The sequence below is a fragment of the Callorhinus ursinus genome, unplaced genomic scaffold (genome assembly GCF_003265705.2).
Source record: "Callorhinus ursinus isolate GAN/ISIS: 27379988/994484 unplaced genomic scaffold, GSC_fseal_2.0 scaffold10, whole genome shotgun sequence".
NCBI lineage: Eukaryota > Metazoa > Chordata > Mammalia > Carnivora > Otariidae > Callorhinus > Callorhinus ursinus.
Genome location: NW_027397072.1, coordinates 23,474,424 through 23,496,764, shown reverse-complemented (window position 1 = coordinate 23,496,764; position 22,341 = coordinate 23,474,424). Strand labels below are relative to the sequence as shown.

Genomic DNA, 22,341 nt, shown 5'->3' with positions numbered 1-22,341 from the left:
AGAAGGAGTACATGAGATGAGCAAAGCAGCCTCATGGAGTAGGAGCCCCTCTTGGAGCCAGGCAGCACGGGGCTGAATCCTGGTCCCACCACTGACCCGCTGGGAGAAATTGACAGAGCGCTTAACCTTGCAAACCCTCAGTTTGGTCCTGTGTAAGACGGGCATGGGAAGCCTACCATCTTCATAGAGTTGTCGGATGGATTAAATAAAGGACTTAGAGCAGCATGGGGTAAGCATCCATATTAGAAATGATCCACTGAATTACGTCTCCTACCACCACCACCACCATCCCCGGTCTCTGGCACCATCCCCGCAGGAAACAGTGGTTGTCATGCATGAACTATTAACCCAGCTGGCCTGGTCTTAGTCACAGGGGACTAGGTAGGTGTCAGATATCCTGGGCGGGGACTTGGGGTAAGCCATATAACCAACTTGCGTCTTGGTTTCCTCATCAGTAGAAGCCATCAGGGCACCTGCACTGAGGACCGGCGTTTGATGATCACTTGACCTCTCTGTGCCTTCACCTTAAGAAAACCTGGATGTCTGACCTGCTACCAGGGACTGCACAGAACACAGGGCTAGTAAACGTGAAGGTACCTGCTACGTTGGACACTGCTGTTATGATGGGTTATTACCGGACCTGGGCAAGGGCCTGCCGGGCACAAGGACAACAGGCCACGTGGTCGAGGTGACACATTTGTTCAGGCCACTTTGCCTCTTTGTGCTACCGTTTCTTCATCTGTAATATGGGAGTAGTAATCGCTAACTCCTCCCTATGACTCAGGATGTGCTCGGACAGAAGGATTACTTGCACAAAAGGGCCGCATGGCCTTGAGGAAAGCAGGGGAGAAATCCAGGGTCATATGAATCATGAACTTTGTGTTCTCCACCAAGGTTTCCTTCTTGGATGCCTCCCTGATCTAATCATGCTTACAAATGCCTCTCTGGATACCACGAACTGACATATGCTTGGAAAAAACCAAAATTATGGTAATATTAATGCCAAAATTTTTAGGCAGTCAATTGGTAGCCTTTCACCCTTCTCCCACCAAAAGGAAAACATAGCCACAGAATTTATTATAAAATGGATTAGGTTTTACAAAATCTCTGATTTGGATGATTCCTGTCCTGAATAAATGAGTAAGCATATACTTGGCGTCAGAGTAAACTGTGACTAGTTCCTCGGGTGGGGTTGGGGATGGGCTAGTAGGTTTCTGTGTCCCACAGTGAGGGACACCCCAGAAGAGCTCACCCAGTCCAATCTTTGACCCCCCAGACCTCTCCCTCGAACCAAGCCCCCAGCCATCAGCCATACACCCCAGTCCAGGCCAAGCCCCTGACTGGGTCCCCAGAGGATCTGTGTGGTCACCCTCAAGGCTCCCCTGCTCACTCGGCTCGGTCTCCTGCTACAGCCTGATTTAGGAAGGCTCCAGGACTGTTTTCTTTCCCGGTACCAACAGAGAAGCCCCTCAGGAAAGGGTTGAATTCCCGGAGGATGTCTGGAAATACAAAGAAGAGACACGCTTAGTAACTATCCCAAAAAAGCTTCAAATTCCTTTGATAAGTTCCAGTGCATGTCAGAGACAAGGAACCCTCACCCTTAAGGCTCTTAACCTTACTGTTCTCTCAGCATGGAAAGAAAGTGTCCAGCAGGCTGATGCTTAACCACATGGGCAACACACAAAGGTGGATTACTTAAATTACTGCTGAATATACGTGAGTCTGGGTTTGGTGCTTCTCTCACGCATTTTTCTTTTCTTTTTTTAAAGATTTTTTATTTATTTATTTGAGAGAGAGAGAGAGCAAGCACACAAGAGCAAAAGCAGGGGGAGTGGCAGAGAAAAAGGGAGAAGCAGGCTCCCCACTGAACACGGAGTCTGACTTGGGGCTCGATCCCAGGACCTGAACTGGTGGACTGAACCACCCAGGCACCCCTGTTTTTGTTTTCTAAGTATATAATAGTTTTTTGAAATATCCTTCACATACCATAAAATTCACAATTTAAAGTGCAGTTCACTAGCTCTTAGTATGTTCACAGCTTTGTGCAACCAACACCATAATCAAATTTAGAACATTTTCATCACCCCAAAAAGAAACCCTGTGCCCAGGAGCAGTCCCTCCCCCTTCCTTCCAACCCTGTGGTGACCACTAATCTACCTTCTCTCTATATAGGCTTGCTTATTCTAGACATTTCCTATATAAATGGAATCATACAACGTGTCTTCTATGGCTGGATTCTTTCACTTAAAATAATGTTTTCAGTGTTCATCCATGTTATAGCATAGATCTGCACTTCATACCTTTCACTGCCAAATAATACCCCGTTGTGTGGATATACCACATTTACCCATTCATCAGTTGAAGGATTTGAATTATTCCCACTTTTTTGGCTATTATGAATAGTGCTGCTGTGAACGCTTTTGTACTAGCTTCTGCGTGAATTTCTCTTGGATATATATCTAGGGTGGAAATGTTAGACCATATGGTAACTTTGTTTAACCTTTTGAAAAACTTACAAACCTTTTTCCAAAGGAGCTGCGCCAATTTACCTTCCCATAGGAGCATTATGAGGGTTTTAATGTCTGCACGTCCTCACCAACTTTTATCTTTTTTAAAATAACCGTTCTAGTGGATGTGAGATGGTATCTCATTATGGTTTGGTTTGCATTGATGGTTACTAATGTTGAGCATCGTTTCATGTGCTCGCTGGTCACTTGCATACCTTCTTTGGAGAAATGTCTATTCAGATTCTTTGCCCATTTTTAATTGGCCCAAATTGAATGGTCTTATTATTGAGTTATAAGAGTTCTTTGTATTCTCTAGACACAAGTTTCTTACCAGATATGATTTTTCAAACATTTTCTTTCACTCTTTGGGTGTTCTTTTTATTTTCTTGATGGTATCCTTTGAAGCTCAAAGTGTCTAATTTTGTCCAGTCTATTTTTTTCTTTTGTCACTTGTGCTTTTGGCGTTATATCTAAGAAGGCTTTGTTTAGCCTAAGGTCATAAAGATTTGCTCCTATATTTTCTTCCAAGGGTGAATTTTAGCTCTTACATTTAAGCTTATGATCCATTTTGAGTTAATTTTGTATATGGTATGAGTAGGATTCCAACTTCATCCTTTTGCATATGGCTATATAATTATCCCAGCATCATTTATTGAAAAGACTATTGTTTCCCCATTAGTCTTGGCACTCATGTTGAAAATGAGTTAACCATTAAGTATGAGGGTTTACTTATGGACTTACAAATTCTATTCCATTGATCTATATGGCTATCCTTATGACAGTACCACATTGTCTTGATTATTGGAGCTTTATAAGTTTTGATATTGGGGAGTGTGAATCCACTGAATTTATTGTTTTTCAAGATTATCTTGCCTATTCTGGGTCTCTCGAATTTCCATATGAATTTTAGAGTCAGCTTGTCAATTTCTGCAAAGAAGCCAGCTGGAATTTTGATAAAGATTATACTGAATCTGTAGATTAATTTGGGGGGATGTTGCCATTATATCAATATTAAATCTTATCCATGAACATGGGATGGCTTTCCATTTATTTAGGTCCAATTAAACTTCTTTCAGCAATGTTTTATAATCTTAAAAGCATAAAAGATGCACTGTGTTAAATTTAATCCTAAGTATTTTTTGATGTTATTGTAAATGGAATGTTTTCTTTTAATTTCATTTTTAGGCTGTTAATTGCTAGTGTATGGAAATACAATTAATTTTTGCATATTGATGTTGTACCCTGCAATCTTGCTGAACTCATTTATTAGTTCTAATAATTTGTAGTGGATTCCTTCGGCTCTTATTTATAACACCTGCAAATACAGATAACTTTACTCCATTTCTAATCTTGATGTCTTCTCTTTCATTTTCTTGCTTAACTGTCCTGACTAGAACCTCCAGCATAATGTTGAACAAAATTGGCAAGAATATACCACTTGATCTCAGAAGGAAAACATCTTGCCTTTCCTCATTAAGTATGATGTTAACTGTGGGCTTTTGCAGATGCCCTTTATCAGACTGAGGAAATCTCCTTCTATTCTTAGTGTGTAGAATATTTTTATCATGAGAGGGTATTAGTTTTTGTAAAATACTTTTTCTCATCTATTGAGATGATCGTGTAGTTTTTGTCCTTTATGCTTTTGATATAGTGTATAATATTGATTTTTTTTTATTTGAAACTAACCTACAGTCCGAGGATAAATCCCATTTGGTCATGGGGCATAATCCTTTTATATGTTGCTGTGCTTGGCATGGTAGTATTTTGTTGAGGATTTCTGCATATATATTCAAAAGAGATACTGGTCTGTGGTTTTCTTTCCTTGTGATATCTTTGTCTTATTTTTGTTATTAAGATGATACCAGTCTCATCGAATGAATTGGGTAGTAGTCCCTCCCCTTCCATTTTTGGAAGGAGTTTGTGAAGAATTGCTGTAAATTCTTCTTTCGGTGTTTGACAGAATTCACTAGTGAAACCAGAAAAGCCTGGGCTTTCTTTGGTGGTAAGTTTTAAAGTTCAATTGCTTTGTTACAAACCTATTCAGATTTTCTATTTTGTCTTGAATCAGTTTCAGTAATTTGTGTCTTCCTAGGAATTTTACCATTTTCTCTAAGTTATCTCATTTATTGGCGTACAATTGTTCAGAATATACTCATAATCCTTTTTATTTCTGTAGCAATGTCTCCTCTTTTGTTCCTGATTTTGAGGCTCTCTTCCTCTCATCCCCCTTGATCAGTCTGGGTAAAGGCTTGCCATTTGGTTGATCTTTTCAATCTCATGCACTCTAATGCCTTTACCACACTGGATCTACACTTGACTTTTCACTTTTCCATCTCCCCAGCTTGGCTGAGAACTCCTGAGAGCAGGGTCCCGTATACACCCCAGACTCTCACATATGCTCAACAAATGCTTATGGACTGAATGAAGGATGACTCAAGGTTGAGGAAGGCTGGGAGATTTGCTACAAGTCATGGGTTACTGAGAATGAATTCCAGGCCAGAACTCTACTCTCTCAGCTCCAATACAGGGCACTTTCCCCTGTTTCACGATCAGCTAGGATGTGGGAAAGGAACAGGTTAGGTACCAGCCAGTACTCTCAGGCATCAGGCCATCCAGCAGAGTGCTCTCTAGAACCAAGCCCTGCAACGGGACCTATACAACACATATGCACTGAAAACTCCTTCCTTGTGGCTTTGGGGTCACTGTGCCCAATGGGTAGAAATTACTCCGATTTCTACTCAATAGAAGGAAGAGCTGTGAAATCACTAGAGCCATCTGCAAATAGAAACGATTGTCTTCGGTTCCCCATTACTGGAGGAATCCAGCACAGACCAGCTAGCTATGCATCAGGAATGTCATAGTAAGGCACTACACATTGTTTAGAGTGAAAACTTGCTGGCGCATGTGGTTATCTGTGCCAGGAATGTGCCATCCGCTTTCTTTACCTGTTGAATTCTAGTTCTTAAAACCCCTTTTCAGAAGGCAGGGTTAACCACCTTCTTATCTATTTTCCCCTAAACTTTGTTCATAGCTATAATTGTTGGTACATGCATCCATCTTTAGGGAGACATCCCCCAAAGAGACTGTGATGATGGCATGAGGGCAGGGATCTTGCTTCACGCTATTTCCCAAGCATCCAGAACTGGAGTCTTTGCTGGGTTAAATTGAAGAGGGAGTCAAACTGAGCTTCTGTTCTGGTTCTCATAAGTTTTTTAAACATATTTGTATGTAGTTATTTCCCTGGGGATTATCCGGCCCCTACAGTCAAACTGTCTTCACAGCTCTAGTAAGGAAGAGTCTGAACAGGCAAAGATCCATTGCTGGGCCAAGTGTGTCAGGGGAGTCCACCTGGGGGTGGGGGGTGGCACTGTCTCAGTCCTTTGTGAATCACTGCAGTGAAAGGTCTTGAGCCTTTTCCAGCCATCTTATCCACAATAATAGTGCAGGAATCGGCGGGCCCCGCAAGGTGTTGTAGATGCTGCACCAGCTTTCAGCCCAGTCAGTCACACTCACAAAAGCAACCCAAACCACCTCCCCTAGCAATAAAGACAGGGAGGACTTGTGCCACAGGACTATACCTACTTACATTCAATGGGATTTGCAAATAGCAAAACAGATAACCCTGTGTGAAGCCCAATCAGTCCTGCCCACGTGGAGATTAAACCATCTCTATCATCAAAGTCTTGGAGCCTTAAACCTCAAATAACTTCTTAGCTTCTAAAGATATATTACAAAGGGATCGTTACAAAAAAAGTAAATGAGAATGGGACCAATTAAGTTCTTGGGCAAAATTATTAGCTAGAAGATGTGAAGGGAAGATAATTTAACGGTAACATTTCGTGCATGCGTGCTTTAAGAACATGCACCGTGATATGTATGCACTAAGAAGAAGAAAAAGACATGTAAGAAGACCATTCAGAGAATGGGGCTCCGGCTTAAAAAAATAATTCCCAGCAGGCCCCTGGTGAAGTAAATTAAGGGATATTTAAGGGGCCCCAAACCCCACTGTGTTTGCATAGCCTGCACAAAGTAACTTCAGCTCTCACGGCGGTAAAAGCAGCGTCTCCTAAAGCCACACACAGGAGTTCAACGTCTTTGTATGCAGTGGCCTTAATTTGTAAGCAGCCCAAACCCAGATCAACGCCTCCCAGAAAGGGGCTCTGCTCAGAATGACAGGCAAAGCGGAGATGGGTGCCCTTTTCTTCTTTCTGGATTCATTTCCTGACACTGACTTGCACTAAGATTTGGTCTGAGCTCTCTTCTCCTCTCTGACTCTCTTCTTTCCTTGGACAAATACAATTTCTCTTAAAAAAAACACCATCTCTCCGAGGCTTTCCGGACGCTCACCAAGCAGAGCAGGGCCAGCGCCTCGGGGACGCAGCGCCCCCTGGCGAGCGCGGCCGAGTCGCGCCGCCCGGTTCCCTGCCGAGCCCGCGGCCGCCACCAGGAGGCGCTGCAGAGCCGCGCAGAGCCCGCCCGCCGGCCCCGAGCCCGAGGGAGCGCGTACTCACTTGGGAGGGTGGTGACGCTGCTGAGGTTGTGATCGCCTCCGCCACTGTGGTGCGGGAACAGAAAAGAAAAGGGAGGTTGAGAATGCCAGCGACGCCAGAAAAGCTCAGACGCTACCAAGACAGGCCTTTCTCCTTCTGGGAGACACCCCGGGGCCTTGGAGCTTGCCAGGTCCTTATTATTGCAGTAGAAAACCAAACCAGAACTCAGCAACTCCTCGGCCTTGTCCCCACCAACCAGAACAAACAGCCAAGAAACGATTTCCAGGGCACGGCAGACTTTGTTGATTTGTAACTTTGGGCGTTGGCATTGGGGCAGGGGAACCAAGTGGGCCCCTTTGCCCCTCTTTTAAAGGGAAATTGACCCTTCCCTGGATGCCGAGCCCAGGCGTGCCCCACCAGCCACTGCCGCTGGGCATGGCTGTTATCGAAAACAGAGTGGGGAGCCTTGCCCTCATAGCTCTCTTCCTATTCGGCTCGCGAAAGCCTGCTGTTAAAGGGTGTCTTCTAGAGTGCAACCCATCTTCCAAGCTGCTCCTAAAATTCCAAGGAAATCAGAGTTGGATGGGTTTCTAAGCATGAAAATACACAACATTCCAGAGTTTATTGGATTCCCTGCTTTTCCATATCCCCTCATTCTCTGCCAAGTATGTCTGAGAACATTTCAAAGGGTCTCAAAATGTTTGGGGTTTATTTCTGTGGAGTGTCACGAGGGAGGATGCCAGGGATTCAACACTGAGGTTCAGTCTGGGGCCAGAGATGCCAGATTCTGGGTCGAGGAAACAGCAAACCTGCCCTCTCACGCTTGGCAGGAGCTAGGTGTTCAAAGCACGAGTCCAGCTCCCTGCAGCCTGTGGCAGCCTGGATTTGATTACAGCCGAGCAGGAGCAAGCCGGCATGAGGCAGTCACGATGGGGGAATGCGCCAGATTAGGGGTCAGGAACAAACAATCTGCTCTACTTTTTGCTCTTTTACCATCTGTGACCTCAGACAGGTTACTTGCCCTGTCTGAGCCTCGCCGTCTCATCTGTAAAATGAAGGCCCTTTAATAAGGATGCCAGCTACCATTTCGGTCCACTTTGTGTCTGGCACTGTGCTGGATGCTTAAACTCTCTCTAATCCTCATGACAGTGCTCAGGCCGTATTAGTATCCCAGCATCGAAGGTAAGGAGACATGCTCAGAGAGGTTAAGTAACTTGCTCAGGGTCGCACCGAGCTGGGCAGCTAGGATTGAGGCACAACTCTGGTTTCAAAGGCCACTGCTTCCTTCTGAGCTTCTACCCCAGAGGGAGAAATGCAAGCCAGGGAAGATTTTCAACCCAAACATTTATGTAGTTTCTCCCCCAAACTCCTCCTGCTCAGATCTCAGTTCCTGAACTGGGGAATGTAGTGGTTTGGGGAAGCTTTGCATTCCTTCCTCAGAGTAAACCAGAAGTGTCTCATTGAAAACCACTAACCCGGTGGCTCATCTGTCTGCTCGAGGAATGGTTTTCTGTGATGCTCAGGGGTCCTCCCCGCCCTGCAATGAAGGGGTCATTCAGGGTCTTGTCACATCTTCACTCACCTCCAGGACAGGCCTCGGTACTGAGTCAAGACATCCAAGATGTCCCCAGGCTTGGATCCGGCCCCATTACCTGCCTGATAGAGAATATCAAGGGGTGACTCTCCCTGCCTGCTGGCCAGAAAAGTCCCTGTCTTGGGTCTGGCTGGGAACGCCTGGGCACTCTCTAGAATCTAGAGTCGAGACAGCCCCTGGTCTTGACGTGTGTCCTGCCTTGGCAGAAAGGAGTGAGAGCTCCTGCTGGGAGTCCTGGCGTTGTCCACAGCTTGGCCTCACCCTAAGAAACCCTGCCCAGACCCAGACCAGGTGACACCAGGCTAGCAAAACTGCTCTGGAAATTAGACGGCGTGTCCGTTTTTCCAAAAGACACATTTCAGGGTCCCATTCACCTCATTTTTAAAAAAGTTGTGAAACACAAGCTTATCACAGTCCTTTTATATCAATGTATCTCATGTACACACAATTTAAAAAGTAGTAAGAAAGTAAAATGCCATGTCCCTACCCCTCAGGTGAAGAGAGGGCACGGTCTTTTTAAAACCGCAATCGGGGGCGCCTGGGTGGCTCAGTTGGTTAAGTGACTGCCTTCGGCTCAGGTCATGATCCTGGAGTCCCGGGATCGAGTCCTGCATCGGGCTCCCTGCTCAGCGGGGGGTCTGCTTCTCCCTCTGACCCTCTTCCCTCTCATGCCTTCTCTTTCTCTCTCTCTCATTCTCTCTCTCAAATAAATAAATAAATAAATAAATAAATAAATAAATAAATAAATAAAATCTTTTAAAAAAATGCAATCGGGACACAGTCTGCAGGTGCATGTCCCTTGCCTAAAGCGTGTTATTTCTAAGCAGGGCCATTACAAAGGTCATGCTGAAGACTGGCCTCGCAGACAGCTTGGGGGGAGGCTGGCCTCCATGAGAGGACCTCCCCCCACCATGGGGGTGACCCCTGCTCTTGGTGCTCAATTCCTCTGCCACTGGCCATGTATGTCACACTCCAAATGCTGCCTCCCAGAAACTCCTGAAAGGCTGTGCAGATCCTCGATGAGTCCTTCTCCTGTGAGAACTTCAAGGAGACCAGGAGTTGTGGGGGAAGCAATACTGGGCCACACCCAGCAGGAAGTGGTTGGGATAAGCAGTGCTAAGGACCAGGCTGCCTGTCCTTCTGGAAAGTTACGAGCAGTAGGTTGTGTTGTTAGGGGTGAAGAGTCACTGAGGGGTCATGGGGGACACAGCTCCAGTATAGGGAAAGGATTCTGGACTTGGAGTCAGGCTGGTGCAAGTCCAGCATCTGTGAGCTATGCAGTTATGGGCATTCAGTTCACCTGCCCAGCTTCACCTCCTTCATGCGTTAAGTTTAAGGGGAGATGCAGTTCATAGGATTGCATGGACGATGCCAAATGAGATCAAATTCTAAGAGGCCACAGATGTGAAAGGTGTCTGCTGGCCTTTGGGGAAGGCTCTGCTGGAGGCCCTGAATTCTACTGACCCGGAGAACAGCAGCTGGATACGTCTAGAATGAGCCACTACTGAACAGAAGCTCGTGTCTCTGAGCCTCTGGGACAACTCCACCCAGTCTCTCTAGGACCTGAGTTTGTTTTTCATGGAGAGCGTTTGGCAGGCCTGAGGGGTCACCATGGAGTGGCTACAGAGGTGGGCTGGGATCCTTGTGAGTACTTCCCTCTCTTCTACTCAACCCTCTACCCACCCACCCGCACCCCATTAGCACCTGCTCCTGGCTCATCCTCTATTCACTCTCCTTTAAGTTCCTCCATGACAAGCACCAGGTCTTTGAGGGAGCCCCACACCGTGGGACTTAGTCCGATCCACCCACCCCTGCCAGGCTGTGGGATCTGTCACAGCTGCTCCCTCTGAGCCCTCCCTCCCCCACTTGCTACTTGCTCCTTCATTCCAGCATTGGGAGAGAAATACGAGGTTAGGATGGATGTGGGAAAATGTGATGGACCAGGAACGCTGGGTCCAGGACCGGCGGGCCAGAGAGGGGCCAGAGATGGCCACGGTTGAGAGTGCCCCTCTCCGGGTTCCCCCGTGAATCAAGATCACCTTCCACGGTGGGGGTAACTCACCGTGAGAGAGTCACCCAGGGCTCCGATTACTTTGATGTCAGCGGGCTTCAGCCTGTGAACTGAGAATGCACACCCAAGTTAATGGCGGACAGGGGTTCTTATCTCCTCTGAAAATGAATGAAGACCTTCCAGGCAAATGGAGAGAAAGTCCAATTGTAATAGCAGTTCAGCTCGGACAGAAATATTAAGAGCCCATCCTTGTCACAAGGCTCCATGGTAGGATGTGGAGCCTGCCCTTGCCTCCTTGGGGCGCCTGCACACAGGTTCCGGAGCTGGACAGTGGACCCCTCTTCCAAAGTAGGGTCTGGGGCCTTTGGTGAAATCTGATGCTACAAGGTGAGCAGTTACCGTAGGGGCCTGAAGCAGCCCCTGGCAGTGTGGCCTGGGAGTAAGGCAGGAATTGTGGGAGAGATGCAACCTATTGATCTGGATTTACCTATTCTGGATATTTCATATAAACAGAATTATACATCATTTGACCCTTTTGTGTCCGGCTTCTTCCCCTTTGCATAATGATTTCAAGGTCCACCCGTGTTCTAGCATGTGTCAGGATTTTGTTCCTTTTTATGGCTGAATAATATTCTCTTGCATGGATATAATCACATTTTATTTATCCATTCATCTGCTGATGGACATTTGGGTTGTTTCTATCTTTTGGCTCTGGGAGTAGTACTGCTATGAACATTCACGTGTAAACATTTATTTAAATGCCTGTTTTCAATTACTTTGGGTATATACCAAGGAGTGGAATTGGTAATCCTATGATAATCCTGTGCTTAGCTTCATGAGGAGCCATCAAACTGTTTTTGGCAGCCCAACTCTATTTTGTTCATCTTTTGAGTCTGAGCATGTATTATAATGTAGCCCAACAGCTATTTACTCATCTGACAAACATACTGACCACCGAGCAGTGGCTGGGTGCCCTGGAGAGGACAGGGTGATCAGCAATGGAGAGAGCGCTCCAGAAACTCACAGGCTAAGGAAGAAGTGAGAAACGTCCAGTTATAGTTATTTATAAGCTGATAAACCCTGTGGGAGATACAGAGTGACATGAAGTTCTGGAGTTGCAAGAATGATTTGCCTCTGGGGGGGTGGTGTATGCGGAGGGTGGCTGAGAGAGCAGACTTCATGGAGAAGGTAGTGTTTGAACTCACGGCATGATGAGATAAGGATGGGGGAGCGCGAGGTGGGGGAACGGAGGAAAAAGCATCAAGAATGCCTGTGGTATGGTAAAGTGGGTGATGTCTGTAAAGGACGGGTAGTCGTGGAGCTTGGCTTAAGTGAAGGGCCTTACAGACTAGCACAGAATGACATTGCAAAGGTAGGTTAGGGCCACAGGCCTTTTGTGCAGGGCTGACAAGTTAGGAGAGTAACATGAACATTTTTTTTTTTAAGATTTATTTATTTATTTTGAGAGAGTGAGAATGAGAGAGAGAGAGAGAGTACACGAGAGGGGGGAGGGTCAGAGGGAGAAGCAGGCTCCCCGCTGAGCAGGGAGCCCGATGCGGGACTCGATCCCGGGACTCCAGGATCATGACCTGAGCCGGAGGCAGTCGCTTAACCGACTGAGCCACCCAGGCGCCCGAGTAACATGAATATTGCTATGTATTCTATGCTATGTATGTATAAGCACTGGCATAGGTACATCTGTACTGTATTATCTACCCCTTTACCTTATACACAGATGAACATGAATCCAAGTGCACCTAAAATTCCTACACCGCCTGTAAGACATCCAATGAAACACAGGACACAAGATGCTTGTGACCCACGGGGCTACACGGGGCCCACTTCACCCATCAACACCCAGATCATGGTTGTAGAATTAGGTCTGCACAAGAAGCTGCATTAACACTCAGTGGAAACAATGTTTAAAGGGATCTCCAAGTCTTATCTCCTACTGTAGAGACATCTTTTCTACCTGACTTCTATGCCATCTGCAGACGAGGAGCTGTCGCTCCCCCTGAGGATCTGCTCTCACTGAAAAAGCAAAAAGTCCCTGCCTCTTCCTGTGACAGCATGCAAACCCACACACACATAATTATGAATGTGTGTATGCAAAATATATACATTAGCGGTCCTCAAATTTGAGCATGCATCAGAATCATCTGGAGAGCTTGTTACAACACAGATGGTCGGTTCTTACCCTCAGAGTCCTGCTTTAGTAGGTCGTGGGAGGGGGTGGGCTAAAGATGTGTGGTTAGAAGAACAATATCAAATCACAAAGCCAGCTGTGCCCATCAGCACACATCCATGGGGTTGAGCCTGAGAACTTTAAAATGACCTCTTCTCAAAGAAATTGGGCTATGGGTAAAAAAGGCAACAAAACAGAAAATAAGACCTCCTTTCCTCAACTCCGGAGGGCTTATTTTAGTTTCTCGTGATGACAGTCAATCACTCTCTTCTTGTTGCCATAATGTATGATACACATAGTGAATACTGTGAGCACTTGCTAGTGGGCAAAGGTTAGGGGAATCTTTGAAGCTGATAAAATGTGGGAAAGATGGACAGATTTGCTTCAAAAGCACATTACAGTTTGCTAAAGAGGCAGCTGCAACTGGTCACCTAAATTTGTAGCAAAGGAAATGTACACACATACACGCGTGCACCCATGTCCACATCTATGTGTGTGTATATATGTATAGATAGATTGTTGGGGGGGGTCCTCCTGTTGGTTGTTCTGAAGGATTTCCTTTGAGAGATAATAAATCAAATGAACCAAGCCTGAATGGGAGGAGTCTGACTTATCTGGGATTTTATGAAGATAGAGCCTGGCATGTTTCATTTGTTTAATATCCTGTAGACCTTGACTTGAGCTTTGCTAATATCATCATGTATGACAAAGACTCAGACTGCAAACCCAGCACAGCACTTTAGCAATTGCTCTCCTTGGACAAAGAACTATTTACAGATAAGATTAAATTTATGTGGGCTGATAAACTAAACATTATCTGGTACAAACTGTCCACCACCCCGAAAGGAGTTGATAAATACATCAATAACTCATCAGGATTTCTACAGAGAGGGGGCCTCTTATCAGAAGGCCATCCAAGCTATGACAAAATGTCCTGAATAGCGAGAAAATGGTAGACTATAGAATGGGGAAAAGACTGGACACCTTGGAGTTTTGTCTTGTACAACCCAACAGCTTAAACCACCCAGGGCCATCATCTGAAAAAACCAGCTTTCTCTTCATTGTTAGCTACAGCTGCCCAACCCATGAGCTCTCTGATTTTAGGGACCTGTGTGAAGACTTCTGCAATGGCAGTAAATGGCTGGCACAAGATTAGAACCGTGTTTCTGCCCTGGAAGTGCTTTGGTGTGGGTTTATCTGAAGAAACATGCACCTTGCACATCTTCAAGAGCTCAAGAAATGCACTAACTTGAATTACAGGCTAAATTAGTGGCTCTGTGTCAGAGACTTTGCAGTCTTGAAGCTTTAGATGATGGAAACTGCAAGGAAAAGAAATACTTATTCATCCAAGTGTCTTGGGGTGATTTTGAACTTGCTCGGCAGACTGGTCCCGCCCGGGGACAAGCAGGCTATTAATCCCTATGGGACGTCATTCCTTCCTTCCTAGTCCCAGGTTAAGTCCCAAGACCCATGAGCAGGTGGTGATGAGAGAAACATCTCCAGGGTCTACACTGCATGTTACACGGTTGGCTCACAACAAAGTAGTGCTCCGCTGGTGATGTAACTTGGGTATTTTTCATATCAGCTTTTGAATCGCTGGTTTTAGTCAAATGGGCACAAGAAATGACATCAAGGATTTAGAAAGGAATCAATGTCTTCAATGAATGTAAATGGACTGTTCTGAATTTATACTCTTGGTGACAGTGGCATCTCTATTTGTAGATCTCTATTTTCAAATATTTTGAAGTTTTCCCTCTGCAAGGAATTAGCAGCTTGACTTTAAGATCGACAACTTCAATAGAGAGCCAAGAGCCACTGTCCTCCAGGCTCCTTATTACCAGTCTTTTGTTTGCAAAATGCTACCCCTTTTCTCCCTGGGAAAGCCTCAGGTCAGCTGCCAGACCCAACAGATTTTTCTTAGTCATCCCAACTATGTTAGGGGCAGGCCATGGAGTAATGTAAAATGACGCAAGTGTGTACAAAGTTATAAAGCCCACAGGAGCTAGCCCTCAGCACGGTGCACGTATGCACTGACTGGGAGGAAAAATGGGCGGCTTTTATTTATTTCTCGGGCTGCCAAATACCAATTGGTTATAAAAATTACATCAATTCCATATGTCTCATTCCAAAGCCTCATAGATTGGTGGAAGAGGTTCATCACCTGTGGGCTCCACACAGAATGAGTAAGGCACCCAGGTTGCTGGGGGCTGTGGCTCTGTTGATGAAGGCAGTTCCCTATGTTGAGACATCACTTTTGGTTAGTTTGGTGTATCTGTGGGTGGTTGGAGAGAAACACTAGGGAAAGAGGTGACAAGGGAGGTTTTTGAAAAGAACTCTAAAGGCAAAACAGTTATTTTATACAGAGTCTTAGTGAAAAATTGCTTTAAGGGAAGGCACTGTGATCTAGTTGGTTTGAAAGATCTTTTTCAACCCAGAACTACGGACTTGCCAAATTAAAAATACTCATTAAGATTAACTCAGGGAACATTTACTGGGCTCCCACTATGTGCTGAGTCATTGGAGTTATAAAGATAAAGATGGCCTGATCTTGTAAGTATGCATCAGATACCATCACCTCAATTAGAGATTGCAAACAGGATCTCCAGAGGAGTGAACAATCTCACCAGAAATATGACAATCATCGAGGAAAACTAATAACGTGGCCCCATGCTAAGTCTTTTTAACTACCCCAACAGTCACAAGGATGGTTAAAATGTCCAGTCAGAGATCATGCACAGTAATGAAATGTGTTTTTTCATTATTGTCCAGTTGAGCTACGGCCATTTTCTTAAAGGACAGCTTTCAGGCAGGACTCAGAAGGGCAGGCCCCGCTCTCATTGAGGAGGGTCGCCGCCCAGCTGGAGCAAGCCAGCATTTTGGTTACATGCCCACTTGGTTAGATCAAGGAGACCTAAATCTATCCATTTGCTTATTCAGACAGTCCCTACCACCAGAGTATCTTCGATTTCAAGGTCTTAAGATTTCTTGTGCTTACATCTTCAAGTACCAATAAACACAGTAATCTCTGGGGTCAGGGAATAAAGAAGAGGTTCACATTTTATTTGGCTTTAGGGCATTGAGATATGTTCTAAGGGACTGGTTGGTTATCATTGACATGACAGGGACATAATCTAGGCAGATTGCAAAATGCTTTATAGCTCATCCTCTCAGAATGATAAGATTAAAAAGGAGAAGGGTATCATTTCTCTGTAAAGACTACAGTGATTAAAACATTCAAATTCTGTCTCCCTATACGTGCATACGTCTGTACATACATATGTACTTACATCTTTGGGGTTTTGCTATAGGACGGCCTATGTAGGAAGCTAGTAATTTGTTTCTGCTGCTCCAGTTCTGCTAGCAAACTAACCAACAGGTATGAGTCATCACCAAGTATGAAGGAGGGAAAGTTCTAAAGACTAAACGTATGTGTGCCTAAGAGCCTTATCACCTGTTCTATCCTTCTGCAACTTAGAACAAGAGCCAGGGATATACCGAAGTTTTGGTACAAGCATTTTTAACTAACTTGCCAGTCATGTGGCTTAATTTGAGCATGGAGAGCTAAGACATGCATGAAGGGACAGGCTGACAGTTAGCTGTTCTCCTAACACTCAGCCAAAGGAAACGTCTGCCTACAAAGAGCTGCCTCCCCGAAAGAATCCTGCTAGGCCTGGTGACATCTCCAAACCTAATTTTCTACATTGGAAGGCACCTAGGAGGCATGCAACAATCATCTAACAAATGAATGAACACGTGAACAGATGAGTGAACAGATGAACAGAGTGAACAGATGCTTGCTCTAGGACCAAGCATGGGAACCCATTGCACTGTTGCAAGAAAGCTCCTGGGCTGATGTTTTGAGTCCTGCGGTTCAACATACAGCTTCCCCGACCCCGCCATGATCGCCCATGGTCATGTGCACACAGCCATCACTCTCAGGCTGGCTCACCTGGAGGAAAAGATTTAGCCCTGAGACAGCCCCCTTTGGGGAGGGTGTCTGCCCGGAACATTCCATGAGTCTCATTTTCCTGGCCTGGCAACAGTCATTTTGGAAATACTGAGAAGCAGTGAGAACGGCATGTTTATAAGATGGCATGCTTTCCTGTTCTGTGCAATGTTTGAGTGCATCCTGCATACGACTCTGACATGCAGGATGGACTGGTTATTTTTGCTTCCCGCTTAAAGATAGTTTTGCTTTTCGGAGAACAAATTCACCTCATCAAGGCTTAAAGGCTGGGGCAACGACAGGTGCTCTCTTGACTCACACTGGGCTCTTCACAGAGTAAGACCTGGCACACAGTTAATGCTTAATAAATGCTTTCCGATAATAGTGTTATCCTAGTTTAAAGAATAATCAAACACAGGCATGAACTTACAAATATACCCCCAAAGTGATCTCTATTGCTCTTGGAGAAAGCCTCTCAGGTGGATCTCAGACCGTGTGGAAAGCCTGTTAAGTTTGCCCTTACGTCGATGACTTCAGGCCTCAAATGAGGTCAGAAACCCCTTGATTGGAGCCAAGTACCTGAGGTGGGAATTGTGTCAGAGGGGTCCTTGTCAGGACACAGGATTTCCGTTCCGTCTCTCACCTGCAATGAGATGCACAGAGAAGGAGTAGAAATGGATCTTGCAATGTAGGAAACTGGATGAGAAGCAGGGTCTTTATTTGGAAAACACTGGTCAATATAGAAACGTAGGTATCGCTTAAGGTCCCTCCCTCTCCCTCAACACTCCTATCCGAGTGTCTACGACTTCCTTTCCTAAATGCTCCCCATACTGCCCCCTCTCCCTAGTCCCTCCCCCCGGGCCTAGGCCCAGGCCTGTGTTACTTCTTGCCTGGAATCCCGCAGCATCCACAGCCTTCAGTCCTGTGGGCTTCCTCCCCAGCCTCTGAGCCCAGAAAGATGATGTGCTCTCTCTCCCCCAACATAATAAAACTGTGTCACCACCCCCCTCACCCAAATTCTCAGTGGAAGCAGGATTTTTGTCTGTTTTGTGTACTGTATCTTTATAGCCCCGAACAGTGCACAGTAGATGCTTGATTAAGTATTTGTTGGTTGAAAAAATACATTTCTGCTGCACTGACATCAGCATGAATTCCATCCTCTTTAACACATCCCAAGAGGACCCTGACATTCTAAACCACCAGCTCTTGACTCAGTTCTCATGTTCTCCATGTCTCTGCCCAAGTTCACCTCCATCCCCCCTTACCTTTCCCTCCGAGTTCTCACACTCCCATCCACCTGGTCACCCTTAGTCATCCTTCAAGGTTGGGGTCATTTGTACTCTTTGGGAAGCCTTGTCAACTCTCTCTGGTTGGTTGCCTCCTCTATGTTCCAGAATACCCATGGGAACTTTAATTATAGGACTCACTCCACCATGCTACAATTGCTGGTTGGTTCCACTGGGCTGAATTCCTTGTGACACGTGATGTATTTTATCCGTGGTTTTCTCGCTCATGTCTGGCATTCCTCCATCCACCCACCCATTTAGCCATTTGACAAATAGTGACTGGGTACATGCTCTGAGTCCCTGCATTCCAGTGGTACACAGAAGGTATTCAATAAATGTATCCCAAGAGAATGTGTTGCTCCTTCTTATCAGATGACAATAATAGCAACACTTATATAGAACTTAGGGCATACCGGACACTAGTAGATGCACTTTATACTTACTAATGTATTATAATTTAAGAACAACTCTATGAGATCAGGCTGTGACTATCATTTCACAGATTTAAAAAAAACACCAAGGCCCAGAGATTGTAAGCCCCTTGCCCAATGACACAGAGCCAGTAAGTGGAAGAGTCTGGATTTGAACCCACAGCTGGTTCTCTCACCTCACGGTACCATGCTGCCTCCCGGATGTATCCTCACGGCTGAGATATTTGTTAGAAAGCGTGGGACACGTTGATAAATCAAGGGCCTTTCACACTCTATCGCTCAGGCTTTGTGGCGGGGACCCCAGCTGTCAGCTTTGCCTGTGCCGCCCAGAGTACCAGTCATCCTCTTTATACAACAGGGAGGCAGCGATGGCATGAGGACCAAAGTTGTCTCAACTCGTAATGGCCCCAGTCCTCTGAGAATGAGGACATCAGCCTTCAAGTGTTTCCCAGCTCCTCGGAGGAGTGCAGGGTGCCCTATCTAATTCTGACAGGAAATATCAGAGACACTCATGAGATAAGCACCCAGTGAGATGTGAGCGTGAGATGGCCCCGGCAGGTATGCGCCAACTTCGGAGGCCTGGGGGTCTCCATGCTGTCTGGTTTCAGCCTTTACCACATTTTTCCGCTTTTTCTTAACTTTCTCCTCAGTTTAAGGGCTCAGATGAGTCTAAAATGATTTGGGGCGGGCCTGAGGAGTCTTGTTTTACATCAGAATAGACAGGCAGGAAGCAGGCGGTGGCTGAGCACCCCAAGGCACCCCTGAAGCCTCAGAATGCTGCAGGGCAGACCTGCTTCAAGCACTGAGGGGGGCAGCCACACGTTTGCCCTTCCACCCTTTCCAGCCTGTTCACGGGGTTCCAGGACCTAGAGCACCACGTGGAAAGTTCCAAAGATCCAGCAAGGGGTCCCGCCCCTGGTTCATTTGCATGTTTGTCAGTCTCAGAAAACCTCAGCCTACCTCAAGCCTCTCCTGAGATTTTGGCAGTCTGGGCAGGTAGTTGCTGTTCTTGTAGGTGAACAGATAGGGATTCTCCTGCAGAGGAAGGTAATACATTGTAACCGTGACCTAGAAATCAGTATCATTCATTCATCAGGCCGTATCACCCAACAATGCCTCCTTTGGCCAATTTGGAACTTTCATACCATCCTTGAAATGATGAGAAAAACCATTCTCTGACTTTTCTTCTCTGCTCATTAGTTCTCTGAAGGAGCTCACTAATACTTTGAAATTTCCCATTTCTAACTGTCAGCCTCTCTTGCTACCTGAACTTCATGCTACCAGGCAATGTACATCTATTTCCATAAAAAGAGAACTTAGTTTTAAGCTCCTGGCAGCCAAGGCAAAGAGGGAAATTGGATGAATTACACAGTTGTTACAGCCCACTAATAAAACCTTACCAATTCGGTATTTAACTAGCATTAAATGATAAAAAGGAATTCTCGGGCTTTATGTTCAGTTTTTTCTTTTCTCTTTCATTCATTCAGTAGCATTAATTCCATACCTGCTATATATTAGGCACATTATTTAAGACACCCATCCTCACATTTGGGACCAGATAAGCTGTGGCTTTGGTCCTATGACCTCCACAGGTGTGGAAGGGGCCTCAGTTCTGCTAACATGGTTCCCCGACCCACAGGTATAAACCTTAGGCGTGTCAAGTACACAAAGCTGTGCGCCGCCTAGAAGAGCCAAGCCAAGACTCTAATGGGGCTCATGTCTCAGCCAGGTAAGACCCCATGTCACAGCAAAGCCCACTTCTTCAGGACCCCATCTCTCTCCCCAACTCAGCCAGAGATTCTCTCCCCACCATCCTCCCCTCCCCAGTTCTGGCCCACCTGAGAGGGACATGCCACTGGCCTTCTCTCTCTTGCACCGAATGGTTCGTCTTTCTGTCCTGCTGGCTTCATCTAGAAAAGGAGGTGATCTTTAGAACAGAGAACTCTTGCATAGGTGGCCACATCCTGGGGTATCACCGACAGAGGCTTTTTTGCCCAGCACTTCTCCAGGTGTGACCCTGGGCCAGCAAGGAGCCTTAGCATCATCTGGGGACACGTTAGAAATGCAAATCTCCAACCCCATCCCAGACCTACTGAAGTCAGAAACTTTGGGGTGGAGTCCAGTACTGTGCATTTTAATAAGCCCTCTAGGAGATCCCAGTGCACGCTCTAGTTGGGGCCCCTCAGCAGGAGGATTCAGTGATTCCAAACCCACCCCTCCTGATGTTCCAGAAGGAGACATGGAATGCCAGAGACAGTGAGCTGGGACAGGGACACCAACCCTGATGAAACTTCCCTCAGGGAGGACAGCAGGGATGGGAAGGAAGGGCAAACACCTGGCTTTTGTGTCAGGCAGGCACCTCTCCCCAGGGCCCCCCTTCCCTTTGTGTGCATGAACCCCCATCCCGTAGGGAAGGAAAGCCTCTGCTAGCTGAAGACTGCTTTCATGGCTGGGAGTGAGGCCAGTTATGGGTTCTGCCTCAAGTCCCATGTCCTTAACCGGGACCCAGAGGAACAGACAGGAGGCACAGCACGGCCCCCACTCCCAAACAACTTGAACGTCTCGGGGTTCAGGAATGAGTGATGGTGGGGTCAGTGTTGATCTGGGCAACTGCTTAAACGATTACCAACGCCTAGGGAACACAGACAGAAAGTGCATGGTGTGCCAGCCGGGGGCACAGCAGGTGAACCACTCAGGTAAAAGCACTGAGGGGCAGACGGGAAAATGAAGGCAACTGAAGAGTTCAGTGGGGAGAGGACTTGTGTTTTTGAGAGAGAGACACGGGGAGAGAGAGAAGGAGGGAGGGAAGGAGGGGGAGGGGCAGAGGCAGTGGGAGAGAGAATCTCCAGCAGACTCTGCTGAGCGCAGAGTCAACACGGGGCTCGATCTCACGACCCTGAGTTCTTGACCTGAGCCAAAATCCAGAGTCAGACACTTAACTGACTGAGCCACCCAGGTGCCCCATGGGCTTTTTTTTTTTTTTTTTAGTTCCTTTTGTTATTTTTATTAAAGATCTATTTGAAAGAGAGAGAGAGAGCATGCACTAGCAGGGAGAGGGTGAGAGGGAGAATCTTCAAGCAGACTCCCCCACTGAGCGTGGAGCCCAACACAGGGCTGGATCCCAGGACCCTGAAATCACGACCTCAGTTGAAATCAAGACTCAGCCACTCAACCAACTGAGTCACCCAGGCAACCCTAAAGTCCTTTTGTTATCTTTAAATGGTCATTACATATATGTGAACCCTTGAAGGATGAGGAAGCTTTGAAAGAAGACAGATTTCCTTTTGCACCTGCTATTCTGCCACTTGGGAAACTCATGTTTGCTGTCAGCCCTACGGCCCACAGGTACTGAGCTCTCATGGCGGCTTTGTCCCTCACCTCCCTTCCGATGACTTGACAAAGGACACAAAAGGCAGGAGGCTACCAGATGGAGTGCCCTGTCTGGCTCCGTCATGGGCTCTGCCATCCTCCATGAAGATTTTAGATTCTTCGGCAATATCTTATCCCGGCATCTGTGCCCCATAAACAAGAAGCAGGGAGAGACCTTTACCCTTCTTGGGATTAGCTCTTCATCCAAATGGACAAGGTCAGATAAGAGAGTGTAATTAACTTAACCTTTTGGAAAAGGAGGGGCAACCCTTTAGCTCAAAGGCTGGAGGAGGAATGGGGGTTCCCGCCTTCTTTCAGTTTTATTCTGAAAGTGGACACTTCTAGAAATGGGAGGTCCCACCCAGAATGTTCAAGGCTTGCTCTCTGCAAGGGAGTGTTCAGTGGTGGCCTGCCTTCTTCTCCCCTCCCGTCTTTCAAGGAATTAATCAATAATAGAGTCTGGGAAGAAACTTTGAGAGAGTCACGTCTTACTAATTCTGGTGGAATGGACATAGCAGAGCC

General features: G+C 46.3%; 1 protein-coding gene across 4 annotated transcripts in view; it reads right to left on the bottom strand.

Moving 5' to 3' along the window:
• The window catches only part of PLB1 (phospholipase B1), a 136,726-nt gene that overhangs the window by 56,264 nt on the left and 58,121 nt on the right, over positions 1-22,341 (bottom strand). For all 4 annotated transcript variants that reach the window (XM_073897191.1, XM_073897188.1, XM_073897190.1 and 1 more), the window contains 7 exons: positions 20,289-20,360; positions 19,411-19,485; positions 17,313-17,376; positions 10,654-10,712; positions 8,580-8,653; positions 7,019-7,062; positions 1,391-1,499 (listed from right to left, as the gene is read on the bottom strand). In XM_073897191.1, the coding sequence (XP_073753292.1) occupies positions 1,391-1,499; positions 7,019-7,062; positions 8,580-8,653; positions 10,654-10,712; positions 17,313-17,376; positions 19,411-19,485; positions 20,289-20,360 (497 nt within the window). The remainder of the gene's footprint in view (positions 1-1,390; positions 1,500-7,018; positions 7,063-8,579; positions 8,654-10,653; positions 10,713-17,312; positions 17,377-19,410; positions 19,486-20,288; positions 20,361-22,341) is intronic.